The 18646-nt window shown below is 40.1% G+C and overlaps 1 protein-coding gene across 5 annotated transcripts; it reads left to right on the top strand.

The window, feature by feature from the left end:
• Positions 1–304: 304 nt before the first annotated feature.
• Rab32 (RAS oncogene family member Rab32) lies at positions 305–18639 on the top strand. Of its 5 annotated transcripts, none has more exons than XM_071710788.1 (6): positions 11346–12260; positions 12508–12963; positions 13348–13916; positions 15813–16041; positions 16343–16668; positions 17077–18639. In XM_071710788.1, the coding sequence occupies exons 1-6, from the start codon at positions 11927–11929 to the stop codon at positions 17188–17190; spliced, it is 2028 nt and encodes a 675-aa protein (XP_071566889.1). In that variant the 5' UTR covers positions 11346–11926; the 3' UTR covers positions 17191–18639. The 5 variants fall into 5 exon arrangements, with proteins under 5 accessions (XP_071566887.1, XP_071566886.1, XP_071566889.1 ...); XM_071710789.1 differs by having other exon boundaries at positions 11347–12260; positions 12457–12903; positions 13363–13916; XM_071710787.1 differs by having other exon boundaries at positions 11348–12260; positions 12508–12921.
• The last annotated feature ends 7 nt before the right edge of the window (positions 18640–18646 follow it).

Here is an 18646-nt window from a genome sequence, read left to right as displayed (position 1 = left end):
CAAATTCTGCGAAGTGGATGCGTCTCTCGGAATTCATTATTCCTCCGAGACCAAGTTTTCAGCCTGCCGTGCAGTGGCGTCGTCCGCGATCACGATGGGAACTTTAAATTCTATAAACAAAGCGACTCGTCGGATAAGAGCGTCGGGGAAGGAGTAAGAGAGAGAAAGGGAGAGATCGAGACGTCCGCGAGAGCGACGAGGAGGGGACGAGGGTTACGCAACCGCCGTCGTCGCGGCGCGATGAAAAAAGGGGGTGATTGAGGAGGGGGAGAGCCTCGACGGCGATACACGCCAGCGCGACGTAGTACACGTTTTGATATATGGCAAGATGGCCGGATGGGCCCAGCTGTGGTGATATCGGTCGTGAGACGTTCCCGCTCGCATTTGAAGAAGAAGCTACGATACGAGTCCGTTCCTCTACAGGAGTACCGGGGTTCCAAGCAGAATCGTCCCGCCCCTCAAATGGTGAGTGTCGACGTCGACTCGACCGTTTTCCACCCCTCGATTTTTACGCGCGTACCGGCGCCGACCTCCGTCTGCTAGGCGCGCCGATTTTGAACGATCGGCTCGCACGTCCGGGTCGCGGAGGATCCTCCCATGTCCCCCGAAACGGAGTTTCACCGTTTGGAAACGCTCCCTCGACGGCCTGACATATTAATATCGTCATAAATATTCGTCGAGAACGCGGCGAGAGGAAGAGAGACGCCGATTCCGAGCGATCGGCCCGGTACACGTGCGAGTATCTGCGCGAATCCTCGCGGGCCTACGCGCTTTAAATAATCCGGATCGTTACTCCGGACGATTACTCACAAACGTATCTTTACTTTTTTTTTGTTTTTTGTTTTTCCTTTTCGTCTTTTCGTTCGATTAGATAGAACCGCGCGTGTCAACGACGATACGGAGAGATCGAGACGAGTGCGAGACGGGTGGAAATTTTACGCCGAAATTTTATAACCGATAATAATTTTATGTTTCACAGTAAAATTATTATCGGGTCGAAAACAAGCGTGTTCGGCGGGATGAAGACAAGACGCGGTCAGGGTGTGAAAAGTCCGCCTTGAGCTCGTTTTATCTCCTACGTATCGTAGAAAGAGACGATAGCATTCCCATCGGTGTAGCAAGTACATTTTTGTTAAGTTCAGTGTATTCTTCGATTTGTATGGATTAAGCGATAAAAATCGTGTTATCTTGACGATTAACCACGATGCGTCAATGTCTTCGATAGAGGCGCATTAGATACGTCGCGCCGACGATTAAGTTAAATGTATTCTTTGTCCGGTCTCCCGGATGATCTTCCTTCCACTCGATTAGTCGGTACGAATATTCGCGGTCACCCGCTCTCCCTTTCGGCGATAAAAGTAAAAAATTCCGTTGCATCACCCGGCTACGATGCAACACGTGCTTCAATTATCTAATCCCGAAATGTTCCCGGGAAGCACGGTGGAAATCCTCCCGTGATTATCACAGGAAAATTTATCGTGGCAACACACGTCACGCCGATAATCTTCGTAAGACTTCGATTTATCTAATCTGTCGTCGATTGACTACCAAACTGTCGAGGTTGCCGATATCAGGATTCGGTAGTAATCTCTCTTTGCATGCGAATAATAAAACGTGAATCGGTGCGGGATCCGTTGAATCTCGAGCGTTAATTGCACTCGCCGTTCACAGCTTTGTTTTCGCCCAAAGATTATTTATATATATATTATATGATATATATTACGATTTATATATATTAAATCATGTATCTGTGCTCTTTAGAGGTAAAGAATCGTATCTCCAGCTTTTATCAAAATGGAGTTAACACACTTTTCACTATAACAGGAGCTTAAATTGTACAATGGTAAAGCGTCTTGTGTCTATTATTACTAATTATTATTATTACTATTATTACTAAGATACAACGTTTTGTGAAAGTCGAATTGAAGATTTTTATAGTGCCTAATTTTTAAACCTAATTTTAAAAGGTAGGGGAGACCGAGGCTCGTTGGCTCAGTTTTCACAATTTCGGCATTTAATTTTTTAAACAACTAATTATCATGATTAAACAGTACTAATATGATAGAGAGAACCTTTCTCTACATTTTCATGGTAGGAACGATCCTGTATAGTTTCTTTGAAATACGAATATGCTGCATTGTAGCCAGCTTGCCCCGATAGTGGGATAAGTTGGCTCTACGACACAGTCCATGTTAAATTAATGAAAACGTAATAGAAATACAATAAACAGATAGCAGATATGTACTTCTTGATAAAGATTGTATCTTTTAAAGTTATTTTGTAATGATCGAATAGTAAAATGCTGTTGCAGAAAAACAATTGTAAACTATTTTACATGTAGCTTTCTTCAATATAAAGATATATTAAATATAAATAGATATGCTTCTATCAGCATTGGTAGCTAGGTAGCAAATCACATGTTCACACAGGTCTCACGTGCGCGGCAACAGCAAGTTAAGCTAAGGGTGCCTTAATTTGAGTCAACATACCCCATTTCTACATACGTTGATTTCAGTCATTTTATTATAATAAATTAGTGTTGTTCCTCAAAATAACATGTTGTATAGTAACGGAAACTCTTCTTTTAACTAATAATACGTCACTTTGATTTACTTCTCAAGCTGAAGAACATTAATACGATATTTCGAAACGCTCGAAAATTTACTTGCCACCTCTTGAATCAGAGTTTTCTCTTTTTTTTATTGTAATACTTGTTTGATTTAAATAAAACTTTGGACAAAGTACTTATGTCATAAAAGAGATGTTTTGTGAGAACTTTTCCATCGTTTCTTTCGCCAAATACATAAAGTATAAACGGAACGCAATGCCAACTTGCCTTTTGTGCCAACGAGTCTTGTGTCCGGTCTCCCCTGCAGAGTGTTATTGGCAGTTGCACTAAACATGTCAGAATTAAATTACTTTATTGAAAACTTAATAAATCAAGTTACTACTTTTATTTTATATCTAAAAGAAATATATCGTTTTCCTACTTAAAACTTTAAACTTGTTTTCTCTGAATTCATATAATAAATGGAGATACGATTCTTTACCTCTAAGGTACATATATGTTAAATAAACTATACATATATGTATGTATATATATCTATTTAATAATATATATAGAAACGAGAGAGACTATTAATTTAGTCTTAATCTAATTTAATTTTTTCACGAATATCAACATATTGAATAAGTCTTTTTTTTCAACCAAACTTTTTACATCCCGCAGTCTAGTATCTGGTAAATAACCGCAAGAGACACGATCGGTGTCTCTTTCCGTTCTCTCGCGCGCATTTCTCCTCGAATTAAGGTGTCACTATTGTGAATGATCGAGTTTCATATATACTACGAATACGATCTATGTCGGATCGGATTTGTGGTTATTTTATGGATGCTGAGGTGTCCGATTGAATTATTTCTAAAAATGTAAAAATACATCACGTGACTGCGTCATGCAGCCCTTCGGAGGGGTGGAGCCCATCGATCACCGTAAAATATTAAAGTATCTTCCCATTTTATTAATAGTTGCTTTCCATTTACATCAAAACTCAGATAATTCTCACTTGTGACGTCATAACTCAGTTAAATGCACGTTCTTTTTGCATGCTGGCAAGTGAGATTCAACTGAGTTTTTATCCACAATCGAGCCATGTGCTTTAATGAATCTAATAGACTCGAACATTAAAAGTGAGGCTATGGATCTGTATTATTATGCGATAGCTTTGTCACCGAAATAAGCAGGTAAATACAAAATGACATATCTTGCCTGAATATAAAATACTCACATAACTGAGTGACTCAGAACACTTGAGTGTAAATGGAAAGCAACTAATATATCATTTCTCAGACTTGACGGAAGTTATTCCTATAATAATTATCAGGATTCAGGAATATCAATCTTTTACCAAACACGCATTAAGATAGTCTTGTTCAATTCAATATAGATGACACGCGCGCGCGAGCACGCAAATTTGACTGTTACTATTTACATTTAATTTATATATTTACTATTTATTTTTGAGAAGTTTTCAACATTTTGTCGTGGCTATTTTGTCACGATGTAGTCAGGAAGAAGCCGTTTCACGTATCGACAAAGGTGACCGCATGTCCGCGAAATGCACGCAGGGGTTGGTCGTAAAACTGCGCATGTAAAATTTAAGATACTTTCTATATATGAGTAGCGAAACACGCTACGTGCAACCGGGGGACATCTTTGGCGAACGTCTGCAGCATTGATCTGCACTTTTTCGATTTTTAGATAACAAAAATAACGTCGATCAGGCTACTGCACACGCAGTAGATAGAATGCGGTAATGCTGCGTGCCGATATATTTAAATTCAAATGTAGTCGAGTTTATGTAAAAATTGCATTTATCGCGCCGCGCTTCACCTTCGCGTAAACTGCGCGAAACGACTTTCGAATGAATCATTAAGATACCTATCGAGAAAACAAGCTTAACAAACATTTCGTCAATGCATTGTCGCTTATCATTATTGTCTCTCTATCAAACTCGAACTCCGCTACTGTGTTCTCGTTGCGTATCGTTGTCTCACGAACTCGTGATTCACACCTAACCTTGGTATCGTAATTAAGATCGTTTTCCCATTACAATAAGATCGCGATCTCAATGTAATCGCTAGATAAATCCCTCATATCCATTAACTTTTAATAATTTTAATAGATACGCAACTGTTTGGATCGGACACGTCAATTATTTTTCAGCGTCCGAATATAACTTATCAGATTGTTCATATTTTCTGAAAATAAAAAATTTTCTTTTCAAAAAATAAGAAATAAGAAATTTTCTTTTCAGAACAATCATATCCAATAACATATCTGACAGTTACATGGTTCTTTTCTGGATAAGCTGCATTTGATAAACGCGCCACTTACATTAATGTAGCTTAACTTTCAAACAATTAATTAGCAATTATCTTGTCCCATACGGTCTCCTGTAGGCTCGGATTACCGTGCATCGCTGCATCACGGTGGCAAATGTGCCGTTTGAATAAAACGCTTATTGTAATTCACTGATAATCTGGCGGATAAGCGCATTTGGCAATTCACGCAACTCTCTCTCTCTTTCTGCAACTGCGTAAGTAATGTAACATTTAATCAAATTACTTCGTCATCATGAGTTTAAAAAAAGAGGATTTACTTCCTCTCGATATCTGTTTATAAAACAACCGATCACTTTTAATTCCGATAGGAATTAATGGCTTGTTAGTTACCGTTCTTTAAGAGAACGCTGTTCCTTTTCTTTTGCACCCTCTTGTAGTTTATTAACCTTTCACTTTTCAGATTATACATTTTTACCGAGTAATATCGACTTTTTCCTTAAAAAAACGAATATTTATCGAATAATTAAGTAGTTGAGCAAAATACGCGGCGACGATTCTTATCTACATTACGTACGAGACGACACACGCGGTGAAAGGTCACGCCGATTCCCGAAATTAACATATATCGAGATAAAAACACAGATTCTTTCCTGTTGGAACTAAGTTAAATCTCTAGGGCTCGGATACCAATATTAGACATTATTTATTTATTGACCTGGCATCGTAATCTTCTATAATTTCGTCGAAAAAATAGATTATTGATCAATATAAAATTGTAATTCCTGTTATAATCATATAATTTATTTTTATATTTTCTTTTATTATATTTCAAATAATATGGGTTAGCCCCGGTCTCCCCTATATGGTCATTTATGGATTTTACGTTATGGGAACGAAAATTGCAAAATTTACTGCGTAATAGACGTAAATCATTTTATTGTCACGTGGGATATTGTAACACCCCAAATTACGATTGCATCAGTTATTGTCACGTAGAATATTGTAACACACCAAATTATACGATTGCATCACGTACTTTGTCTTTTCGACAGCTATTATTAGCACGTCTATATCCGCCGACCGGTAATAAAGATTAAAAATGTCACGTTGGTCAGCAAGTCAACAATTTAATCATATTAGATTAGAACATTCTAGCTTTTTTTAAGCTCATGTACAATGCGAATTCTTGTCGAGTAAACATTGATCGATCCTCGAGCAAATTATCTTAACTTTTAACTTTTTGCCTATTTCGAACCGAATTAATGGACTTAATTAATGGACATAAATCAGATTGTTTATTTCTTAATCAACATTCGTCATGTAACAGATATTCCCTGGAATCGTGTCGTCAAAACTACGCAAGTGTGGCTCGCTCATTCAAAACAATTGCGTCGGTCTCTTAGCGCCAGTCAGAGACTAGCGCGCGAAGCATTGTATAATGTTTATCTCATTCTTATAATTAGTTATCACGTTACGTTCATTTGCGCTTGTCTAAATGAACGGGGATTGTTGTGTTTCTAATTCCGGCTGACGTGATGCGTACTATTTCCCATCTATTCCGGAATAGATATCGCTTGACATCGTTTCGTTTTTTTCCTCCGCGTTTTCGCAACGTTTCCACGTTTATATATAGCGATTGATATATCGAATTGGTTCATCTCCGCGTGGCGCGTAATTAACAGTAATCGTCGTAGTGCAATGTAAATTGCAAGTTAATCCAATCGTTTTGTCGCAATGTAACGTGTGTATATTTAATCAGGTTGTCGCGATACGCGGTATGGCGAACTGCAACACCATTCACGATGTATCACTTGTGTCACCGATATATATTATATTTCTCCCTCCGATACGGAGTATCGGGAAAGCCTGCCGAAGGACGTATACCGAACCGATCGGGGATCGGGGCGAACACGTAATCGTGTCACGGGGGATCGGTGTAACTCGATTATGAGGCTTCGCGGCGGGAAAGAATACCGCGGCGATGAAACCGCGGAACACGGGCGTATCCCAGGCTCGTTTCACGTCGATCGTAACCGCGGGGTAACAACTACGAGGATTTGCGTTGTTATTCCCGTTACATGATCGCCTCTCGTCATCGTCTCTTCTGCTCTTGGAACTTGGAACAAGACACGAAAATAATCCCACTGACGTAATTTCGACGTAATTTCTCGGTAGGATGGCGAAACTGGTGTAATCTTCGATAAACTAACCGGCGACAACCGGATAACGTGACCGTGATTTTTCACTGTTATTTTTTATTCGCCCATTCATTGACGGATTTTCTTATTGGTCTAGTGCCCCTGTTCTGCCCATTCAGTTCTTAACGACAGATATCTGTCGTTATCGTTATATTGTAGTCGCGCAGCTTTTGTCATATATTATACCTGTGCGACGACAATGTATCGATAACGGCCCTGTCGTTGAGAGTTACGGAATCAGGAACCGGGAACCAGGCGGTTGGTACGTGGTCCACCTAAAGCGATGCAGCGACCAGGGCGATCGATAACGCGTAAACAGCGCGGTGTTTCTCTCCTCTGCGGTAGTGGTGGATCATAAATTCTTCGTTAAACGAAAACAAACAAACCGAGAAACGGCGCGGCAGCCCTTCGATATTGATAACTGGAGTGACGGAACGATAATTTCAGGATTGTTTCAGCATTTGATTCTAATGTAGGCAGAAATAAAGTAGCAGAGTTTCTAGACGGATCCACCCCAAACAGCACCATGTCCAAAATCGAGATTTTAGCCATCATTTCGTAAAACGTGTTATGTCTTGGTTTTGGACATGCGTGCTGTTTGAGACGATATTCATAGCCGCGTAGGGTTTTTGGAGGTTGGTGAACTCGGTGAACTATGGTCCAGCCGCGTGTCGCAGTCCTCTCTCTTCGTCGTCGTCTTCGTGACGGCGCCTTCCTCCTCCTCCTCCTCCCCCTTCCCGTATTTCTCTCTGTATACGCACATCAAAAAACGATCACGCTCGCGAGGCGCCTAGCATTTTTTGTAGGCGCCTCGCTCGCTCCGATAACATGGTAGACGATAACGTCCGGGCTAATCCGAACCAATAAATGCTGGGACTTTGCACTTATCCGACGCACACTGTCCGTTACTATCGTTCCCTTACGGCCACGATTTACGAATTCCTCCTCGATCGTTGCATCATCGCGAAATCACGCACAAGTTCCCGGCTGTTACCGTTGAACCGGCGAAAAAAAAGCAGCGGAAAAGCGAGAATTAGAGATCGTATAATATCGAGTCATCGTCGAGCGGCTCGCGATTACGAACTGGAGCACATATAATAAGACAACATATAAATATGTCGCCACGATAGCGTAAAATAGTAGAAGAAACAGAAAGACGTTCTCCTCGTGCCTATAGTACACTTCTCTTTTGCCGCCACGCGAGATCTCGATATGGTCTCTTGATAAATTTTAATGTGTCGGGGATAGTTGGCTACGCAGTGGCTAGATCCGTGGTGCAGTGTATTACGAAAAACTCGATCGGACGTCGCGCGCGTGTTACGAAAGGGTAAATAAGTCTGTCCGAGTCTCTCCGGTCGAGATTCTAATTAGACATGCTGGACCGAAATGTGGTGCTCGTGCTGCGCACGAGGCAGGAGAGAACCGAGAGGCGTTTGAGGCACAAGAAGGAAGCGAATCCGCCGCCAATGGAGCCGCCCGCGCTTCTGTTGAACAATAATCACCTGTACCTCGATCTCAACATGAATTTCAGCGAGAATTGCAAGCAGGAGGCAGCTAGAGACGCTAGAAGAAAGGTGGGTCCGATTTTTCTCTCTCTCTCTCTCTTTCTCTCTCTCTAGTGCCACGCGCGAGTCGCGTAGATTTCAGCTCGCGCTTTTAGCTCGACACCCGCGTGAACTAGCTATTAAATCGCGTTTATTAAGAACACCTTTCACCGTCGATTACGCGACCTGTGGGCGCCTCGACGAGCGCGCATCGTAACGCGATTTCTCACGAAAACGTTGCCCCGGGTACCTCTCAGGGATACATCTGTTTTCTACCGCAAGTTGTATAGTTAGTATAATTATCGAGAGATACTTTCTCCGACTTACTTGGCTGGAACGCTATTATCGCAATGAGATCTGTCTTTGGCGGTGTGTGGGACGTTACAATTAGATTAGATGTATAATTCGTCACTAACTACCGGAACGTCGATTTTACTCGTGACGTAATACGTTACGTCGATGGGAAGTGGAGAAGGCTTCTTCCTGTTGGCATTCTTCGAATCGTGCGCGTGCTACAGAAGGAATTTTATTTCTTACGAACAATACCACTGATTTATAATATTCTTCAGGTTTTACTTATGTCTGTTTCATCTTCCGATTCGATGTTTTGGAAAGATTCGTAATTGCGATACTCATACGGAGAAAAAGTCTAAAAATAAAGGAACGTTAGGAAAAAGAAAAGAACTTTGCTAATTTTTGAAAACTCGCAGTCATTTTTTGGATAAAAATTATTTAATGCTGACAAGTCAAAACTGTACGGCAGGTGCTCTAAAATTTAAAAACTCAAATTCTGATTATACTACTTTATTTTGTTAGCCACGTGAGAGCATTGAACTCGAAAGCTTATTGTTAAGCGTATAGATATTGATAAGACTGTCATCCAGAAAAATGCCTTCAACAAAACCTCTTAGAAAAGAATAGGCAAAGATGTTCATTTTCCATATGTCCCTTCACTTCCCGGCTTTTCCTGATAGTTATATAAACGAAAGGGTCCTGCGTGTCTTTGTAACCGTGCACGCTACAAGTCTGTCGCAAGTGTAAGGACGTTATGAATATCTGAGGTTGTTGACCAACGTGTCCTGCAACTTCTCTCCTTTGCGTGTCATTCTATACCGGCGGTTTGTGAGTCTTGCCACACGTATTTCTTTGTACGCACTTTCTATAGAGGGAAACTGATCCGCGTTCGTCGCGCGTAGGTATGTGTGCACAATGTAATAACGTAATGATTCGGTAGGAACTGTGCTCGATAATGATCATCGATCTAGGAATCACGCTTGACGATCTTCATCGTATTTTCGGAATTATTTGGAATTCTTATATTGTGAATGCACTCGTTTCATACACATTAGCTCTGCCAACTTTCCTTAATTAATATTTAATTAATGACATACAAGGAGATATGAGTTAAGACGTTATTACAGCAAATCCGATAGGGGAAACTTATGACTTATCTGAAATGTAGATAATTAATGTTAATATTGTTATATTGCTAGTAATTAATTCATAAATTCTGGATACAGAATTTACATCTTGCGTACTGTGATATCTATTAAAATAAAAAACAAATCCGTATATTGCTTCTATTATTTCAATTAAAATCTTTTATATCTAAAGATTAACGCAGCGATTGAGAAATGCTTATCGAGATGCATCGCGTACGGCGTAAAAGGAGAACAAACGAAGTGAATCGACAACGCACGCGTAATCGCGCATGGCCAATTAAGATTACGAGCTGAAAAGATTCGCTCTAATCTTCGCATTAGTACTGTATTATCGCATTATTTCTTTATCGGCGGCTGATCCGTCACGGCTAATTAATTGTTAGAATAAAGACCCGGTTTAATTAGAGAATCAAATGCGCCTGTGAGGCACGCGTGAATTCCATCGAACGGTTTATAAATCGTTGCAATGCATCGTCACGTCGCATTATAAAATCGGAAGTTGAAATCGGACAGAGGCAATCTCCGACTTTGCCGAAGTACCGCGATTTGCTTGATTTTATTCAATATACTGATGTGGTGTGTACGATCAAAAGAGATCTAAACGATCTCGACCGAGTGAAAATTTCCATATTTTTGACGAATGCGTAACCGTTATTTGCGGAAGATGATGAAAGTCGCGTGTACTATTTCATTATGCGACGTAATGTTCATGCATACTTATAAATACTCTAAATAATTTGCTCGCATTTGCATTATTTGCGCTTATCAAACTACAGTGGATTTTATATAATGCGCCTATTGCGCGCGACATAGTTCAACTCCCCTAAAGGGAAGTTTATGGCAAGCCACACGCTCGAAATACGTAGACAAGAATGAATCCGAAGGCAACGATATATATATATTAATTGTTGCAAAGATATAGATATGTAGATACATTCAAAGAAAAACTGACAAGACAACTGCAAAGGTGGACACACGGTTTACATACACGCGTATATACGGATTCTTCATACAAAGAATATGAGACCGGTACGTAGCCGAGTGACGTGGTGGGAGATACTTGCATGCCCCACCCCCATTAGCCCCTCATATTTTTATATCAACATCTAGTGCGGCTCAGGACGCCGTTGAGCCTGCAGTTTCTTCAGTCGTCTTGTATAAAATTTTCTCATTTTTTTTAAATTTAATATTATTAACATTTCTTTATTTGTTATGCTGACTGTGAATTTGTGCTTTTTGAAATATAATATTTTAATTAGTGCTCCACAAGGTGGTTCCTGTTGTACATGTTAAGGTACTGCCTATAGTGTATTGTGAAAATTTTTAGAGAAATAGTGCTCGTACAGTGTGAAATAATCGTGTAATGATATTATAATCCCGAATTCCTGAAATTGTTCGAAATCCTTACATTTTTCCTTCTACCGTTATTTACCAGTCCATAAAAATGTATGTGCATTTTACAAAAGCAAGAAAAATAAACTAGCCCGTGAGCTCGCTCTATCCTTTAAATTCCATCCAGACTTGGATGGCAGCTACTGCATCTTTCATTGGTTAACAATTACCAAGTCAAAAATCCGATCGTCGTTGACCGCAGTTATTTTTCGGTCCTCGGTTTCTCCTCAGTCGTTCCAGTATTCGCGTAGAGAAAACTCGTGCGCGTCTAAGAAGGGAGAGAAGAGGGATAAGTGAATTATCCGTTCGAGGCTGATCGAACATCGGTGGAATTTTAAGGTTTCTCAGCGCACGACTGGGAAGCCAAAACAGTGTTCTGCGAGCAAAGTGAGACGGAAAGCGTTCGTACGGCAAAGTATAAAAAAAATCAGCCCTACGACATCATCTCTTTTTCTCTATTCATCCATTCATCACGTCTTAAATCGTGACGCGATTTTTCGCGAAAATCATGGATCGCAACGAAAACACGAACGAGGGTGGTAGTTCACCCGACACGGTGATCGCGCGCTCCTCGTCGGAGGAAGAGAAGCGGAAGTCGGTCGTGGCCAGCACCTCTGGCGAATACATCACCGTGGGCGACAGCAGTTCCAGTCTCGACACCCTGACCAGCGGCAGCGTCGCGACCCTCTCTTCCAGCGCCAACGCGGATGACCGAAAGAAGGGTAAATTTGGCGCGTTCAAGAGCAGCCTTCGCGAGGGTAACTTATTTAAAATCAAGAAGAAGACGCGTGAAACCGAACGCGTGAAATCGCCCTCCTTCGAGGCAGAGCAGCGTGATAAAGGTTAATCTCGACGTGTTCGATGAACTTTCCGCTTCTTATTTACGAGATAGACAACGAATGACGAAGAATGCATGAGCTATTTATGAATCATATCTGCTTAAGATTTACTTTTCGAGTCTTTTAGTTTCTTCATTTTTCTTCAATATTATTAATTATAAAATTGGAATGAGACGCGTTTATTTCGTTCTTATCCGAGAGCAAAGTTCTATACGGCTTTTCCCTGACTCGCAATTCCCTTCCGCTTCAGAGATATCTCAGCAGCAGCAATCACAACGGCTCGAGGACGAGAAAGAGCCGAAATTGACGACCGACGCGCTTTCCAGCGCGGCTCTGAAGAAGAAGAAAAAGAAGTCGCATTCGCTGGTGCGCAAGCTGAGCTTAAATAAATTTCGCATGTCTTCGGAACAGCAAGAGCCGCGACACACTCCGGAGGGAGGTAATAGTAGCCGATCGCAAAGCCAGTCCTCGCAAGAGTCGCCCGTTCACACATACGCTCGTGCCGCGAAAAGAGAGAACGACGACGCCCTGGAGAGGGAAAAGGGGGTAAAAGAGGAGATTAAGAAACCAGAAAAGCTCGAGAAATCGACGAAGACCGTCAGCGTAGTGCAACGCAAATCGCCGTCGCTGCCCATCAAGAGCTTTGCGGGAACCGTTCAGCAGGGTGAGCCTTGTATGGATGCTATGGGTCGCGAATACAAAACCTGCACGAAACTTGAAAGGCGGAAGATTCCACGATATTCGCTTTTTAACGACGATTTCATTCAGTCTTTGACGTATTTTTATGAAATAAATTCTGGGAGATATGCGTCTGCAGTTTTTTGAAAGATAAAATCTAGAGATACGTATGCATTAAAAAAAAATATGTCTGGATTTTATTTCTGAGAAACGCAGGTGCATCTCTTCAAATTTTATTCCTTTCCTTTATGCCGATGCTTATCTTATTTATTTTCAACCTTTTCGCAACAAACGCACGTAGAACTGCACGATTATTGGCAACCGCATATAGCACCGTAGCAACGTTGTAACCGCTGAAAGCTACTTGAGATCATATACGAAAAACCGACCGTAAAAACGTTTCTCCATACAGCCGCGCATCTTCAAATTTCTGCGGACACTGAACGACAGTCGCAACAGGAGAATCAAGATAACGCCTCACCTTTCGATAAACGATGCAGCTCGACACTCCCATACGCGTTGTCGAGATGGCCGGAGCCTAGCGAGACGAAGCCCGCGGAAGATCCAGCGGCCAGGAGAGGCAAGGTAAAGACGAAATACGATTCGGAATCCTCTGAATGTGTGCCGTCGACATCGTCGCCCGTCGAGATTCGCCGTAAGCTATCGTTGCTGGAGGAGAAGCGAGCGATATTTCAGCGACGCTTCTTCGATTCGGAATCCAAGGACGCGACGCGCTCGGACGAGACGGTGATCAACGTTAACACCCGCGGCAAATTATCAAGTACCGACAGCAACGAGTTCCTTCAACAGCTGGAAGAGGAAAGGAAGACGAAAGTGCGGCACATTAGCGTGAGGACCTTCGACACGTTCTCCACTTTCGACAATACCCTCGACGAGGAGGATCTCTCGGAGGATTACGACAATACAGGCAGCAATTATCGCAGACTTTACAACGTCATGGCAGCCGTGGACCATCTTGAGGTGAGATGCATCGCGGTAGGTGCGGTAGGGTTGTCTCCGTTGACGTTACGAACGTCTGATGTTTTGCGGCATTGAATGGCGATATTGAATTGCGAAACACGATGAAATATATATGTTACGCGTATAATGTATGATCGGCTTCGTCGTGTTGGAAATACGATAGCCTGGATCATTCCACGTTGACGCATTTACAGCCACAATCAACAAAGCTCTACGTAACTAGAATTGATAGGAAAAAGAAATAAGTATTTAAAATTACTTTTAAGTTTCTCTCTTGAGAAACTTAAAGAAAATACCGAATTTTTTATATCTATATCTGTACCTAATAATGTATATTTTTTTAGATATAAAATAAAAGTAGTAACTTGATTTATTAAGTTTTTAATAAAGTAATTTAACTGGCATGTATAATACAATTTAGTACAATTGCCAATAACACGCTGTACCTGCTTTAAAAATTAGACACTATAAAAATTTTCAATACAACTTTTTCTAAACCTTGTATCTTAGAAACTAGTAATAATAGACATAAGTTAAGACGCTTTACCACTATACAACTTAAGCTCCTGTTATATTGAAAAATGTATTAACTCCATTTTGACAAAAACTGGAGATACGTTTCTTTACCTCTAAGATACAGACATATATTCATTCGTAGAAAAGTTCTTGACGTGGATCGATTTATACTCCAATATTAGACACGAGAGGATCGAACTGGATATACACTTAGCGAACGAGCAGCGAATGCGAACGTTCGGATATTCGCGTTTTTGCTCCTAGGTTGTTTGTTCTTTCTTTCGATTGCACCAAATACTATTCGACTAGATTCGGTGTTTGCTGCATGTAGCAATTTGAAATTTTTGATTATATCTGTTGAACAATGACAACAAACGTTTATATTCGCTGTTTGTTCGGTGTTCGTTCGCTAAGTGTATACCCAGCTTTAGAGACTCTCCTGCTAATCCAGTCAAACGCTGTGGTTCGCGTTTGCGGTACCTTTCTGATACCGATCCGCTTATATTTCTGCCTCTTTGGATCTTGGGCGTTACCTCGTCTGGTTACAGAGTTTCGAATTACGTGGTTATTTCGCGCGTTCTATCATATCACATCTACGTTTGAGAGGAAAAAATGCGCGATTATAGATAACCGAAGTTGCTCGAAATCAGGAGAATCAAATAGAAGATAATCCATTCGCTTCGAAGATTCATCATCAAAATAGAAATTTCAAAAGATGGTCATCACTCTTGATGTGTCTTCGAATTTGATGGCGATTATTCAGATTGCTGATAATACATTCATTAAGACGCGAGAGGCTTATTGTTGTATTTATAGTTCTTGTGCAGTCCCCCACAACCGTACTCGGGGATCATTCTCCCATCATGCAAGTCTCTCAGTTCATTTCGTTCACGCGAGCTGCAGCAGCGAGATCATTCGCGAGGAACGTAATTATTTCCAGTCTCTAACAAGCGTACAGGCACCTAGAAAGTCGCGCGTGAACATGGACGTCGAATTAAAAATTTGGCGAAATTTAGAAACGTTCAATTTCGGCAAGTGGAAGGTGCAACCGAAAGAATGGAAGTGGCTCGGGGTTCGTCGCAAATGTTTACGTTTCTAAAAAAAATCATTTTATTTATATTTTCCGTATCTATATAAGCGATACTTATTAATAATTATCCAATTATTTGTGATAAATCATCTGTGTATGTTCTTCCTCTTTACGATTAATAAAACGTATTCAGCGTCGTTGTTATCTATCAAGTTAATGCGCTGTCTATGAAAATGGGGAGAAAAGCAGCGTCATCCCGAGTGCATAATATCTTGAAAAAAATATTGTTTCTTCAAGAAAAAAAGTGTTTTGCGTTCAAATGTTTATTGTATTTCCTTTTGCTGTTTCAGTCGTCGTCGAATAATGCACCCAACCTCGGAGTAAGCGAGAAGCGGGAGCACTTGTACAAAATATTAGTAATCGGCGAGCTCGGGGCGGGGAAAACGTCTATCATCAAACGATACGTGCATCAATTCTTCTCCCAACATTATCGCGCGACGATTGGCGTCGACTTCGCGCTCAAAGTCCTGAACTGGGATCCGCATACCATCATCAGACTGCAGTTATGGGATATCGCAGGTCAATAGTAACTTACAACCTCCTTTCATTTTTGGAGCTAATAATGGAACATAATACTCGTGACAGATAGATTAACATGCACATGCATGGTTCTTATTTCCTATTTACTGACAAACATCTTAGATATCTCAGACGCTTCTAAAATTGTCTAATTAATAGTTTAAACCATAGCCGAGTTATTATACGCGAATAATATAATTTTATTTAAATGTGTTTATTCAATATTTAGTATTTTATTTAATATTAGAATTAGTTAAGTTTAATAAACTTAACTAATCTTCATATTTAATGGTCTGTCTAGGTCAAGAAAGGTTCGGGAACATGACCAGAGTTTACTACAAGGAAGCCGTAGGTGCTTTCATAGTATTCGACGTGACGAGGAGCGCGACGCTGGACGCTGTGGTGAAATGGAAACAGGACCTGGATTCAAAAGTGCAGCTTCCTGATGGATCAGCGATACCGTGCGTTCTACTGGCGAATAAGTGCGATCAGCAGAAGGAAGGTCTGGTTAACTCGCCCGCCAAGATGGACGAATACTGTAAAGAGAAGAACTTCTCCGGCTGGTTTGAAACTTCGGCGAAAGAGAATATTAACATCGAGGAAGCAGCCAAATTTCTCGTCAATAAAGTAAGAGATATTTCACGTTACTTTTCTTTCATGTTAAATCATAAATGTATAGAGAAACAGACCTCTTAAAAATGAAATATGCGATCGTGAATAATTTTGACTTAAAAGTAAGATGGATATATTAATATTCGGTGGAGACTTTGCGTCATATAATCAAGCTTAAGTTTACTATGCCTGTTGCTTATGCGTGACGTACGACGGATTAATCATTGACGTCTTTCGCCCTAGAAGTGATCGACTTATGATGCATAATTAATTAATCAACGTGAAACCAATCAGCATCTCTGGCATCTGCGTGTCAAACTTACGATCGGACGATTGCTATTATTGCTTCACCCAATGTTTCAGCCCATATATTAATTTGGTTGTGGCTATTAATATTAAATATATGTAAAATGTTTGTTTCAGATACTTCAAAACGATCAGGTTATAAAAGACAACGGTGTCCAAGACCAGACGGACAACGAGAGATTCGCGTTGAATCAATCGCCGACGAGCTCCAAAAAATCCTGCAGCTGCTGACGAATAAGGCAAATTGTCGAATTCAAGTTCGAATTCTCGGTCACGATTTTCCATTTATCAACCTCAATGTATCTTCGTAGATGCCATGAGAATCATAATTTTCTACACTTTGCCATTCTTCGTAGTAGGAAGCATCTGCTTATTCTCCAACGAGAATCTTTTATAATGTGTGAAAATTATTTGGGTCTGTCAATCCAAATCATTTTCAGATATATACAGCGTAAGAAAGCCATAATTTAAGGGTAATAGTTAAACAAATTTTTTAATATTCCTCTAAACAGTGCTTTTATAATGATATAATGACAAGATTACCGATGTGCATTCTTTCTTAATAATTGACACGTGCATTTAAATATTAATTTAATTCGAGTAGATTTGTATATAACGCTGCTTTCTGTGTCTGCTCAAAATTGTGTGAATAACTGCTATTCATACAAATGCTTCTAGCGTCATTAATAGCAAGAATTGAGAATCTTGTGCGTATATGTGTGGTAAAGAGCGTAATACTATTTATTGTTATTTGGTTAATTAAATTGATCCCACACATATATACACATACTATGAATTCGATAAAAACAAAATATACTTTTAATTGTTTTCTCGTTAGATTTACAGTACGCTTCCTATCTATACTTCCATTTCGCTGTTTATTATACTGATTGAATTCAGTATTTTACTGATTAAATTCAGTTGTCGACAACATTGTGCCTCCTTTCGCACAATCGCAGTTATTTACACAAGACAGCTGATTGTAATAAGAACGTCAAACGATCGATTTTATATAATACGCGTTTAGGCAAATTTGCTGATAGTATTGCAATATTTGGACTGAAATTCAGGGTGAAAGATGAAAAATAAGAATGTTTAATGTATCGCTTCTCGCGTCGAGGGAAAAAGTGTAGAGATATATAGTGTTCTTGATATAGATCTACGTACAGAAGCATACGTGTTATAGTAAGGCTGCGGTCCACTTGACGCTACAAATGCTTCGAAGCATTCCTCTTCTCTTTTCTTTCAATGAAGAAAGAAGGAGAAGAAAAACGCCCCAAAGCATTTGTAGCGTCAAGTGGACCGCAGCCTAAGTAAGGTATATGTCGAGAGCTGCATCTATACATATATGTATACATCGTGCATTGTAAATAATTCAGATTTTACATTAATGATCTTCACCTTTCGAGCGATGTTCGCATGTTTGCACTTTTATATAATATGATTTAATAATGCGGCGCATATCTCGTTATCGCAGAGAAAATTGTAGATAAATATATATACATACATATTATACATATTTCACATGTTATTTCCGAGGCATAATATATCTGATACGCTATTGTACTATCTAACAGTAACAATAGCAACATACCTGCCTATTTTTAGTCTTTTTGTATAAATACAAGACATAATTACAAAACAATGTTTAACTGTATTAAATTTGTTAATATCAAAGTATATTGTT

Source organism: Temnothorax nylanderi, unplaced genomic scaffold (assembly GCF_030848795.1).
Source record: "Temnothorax nylanderi isolate EJ_2023f unplaced genomic scaffold, tnyl_v1.0 TNYL_tig0091_pilon, whole genome shotgun sequence".
Lineage (NCBI taxonomy): Eukaryota > Metazoa > Arthropoda > Insecta > Hymenoptera > Formicidae > Temnothorax > Temnothorax nylanderi.
Note: the sequence above shows the minus strand (reverse complement) of the source record. Positions and strands in the feature narration are given on the sequence as shown.

Coding starts and splice junctions, on each gene's coding strand:
- Rab32 (XM_071710788.1), top strand. CDS start 11,927: ATGGATCGCAACGAAAACACGAACGAGGGTGGTAGTTCACCCGACACG. Junction 12,964..13,347: donor GGGTCGCGAATACAAAACCT/GCACGAAACTTG, acceptor TTCTCCATACAG/CCGCGCATCTTCAAATTTCT. Junction 16,669..17,076: donor CCAAATTTCTCGTCAATAAA/GTAAGAGATATT, acceptor TGTTTGTTTCAG/ATACTTCAAAACGATCAGGT.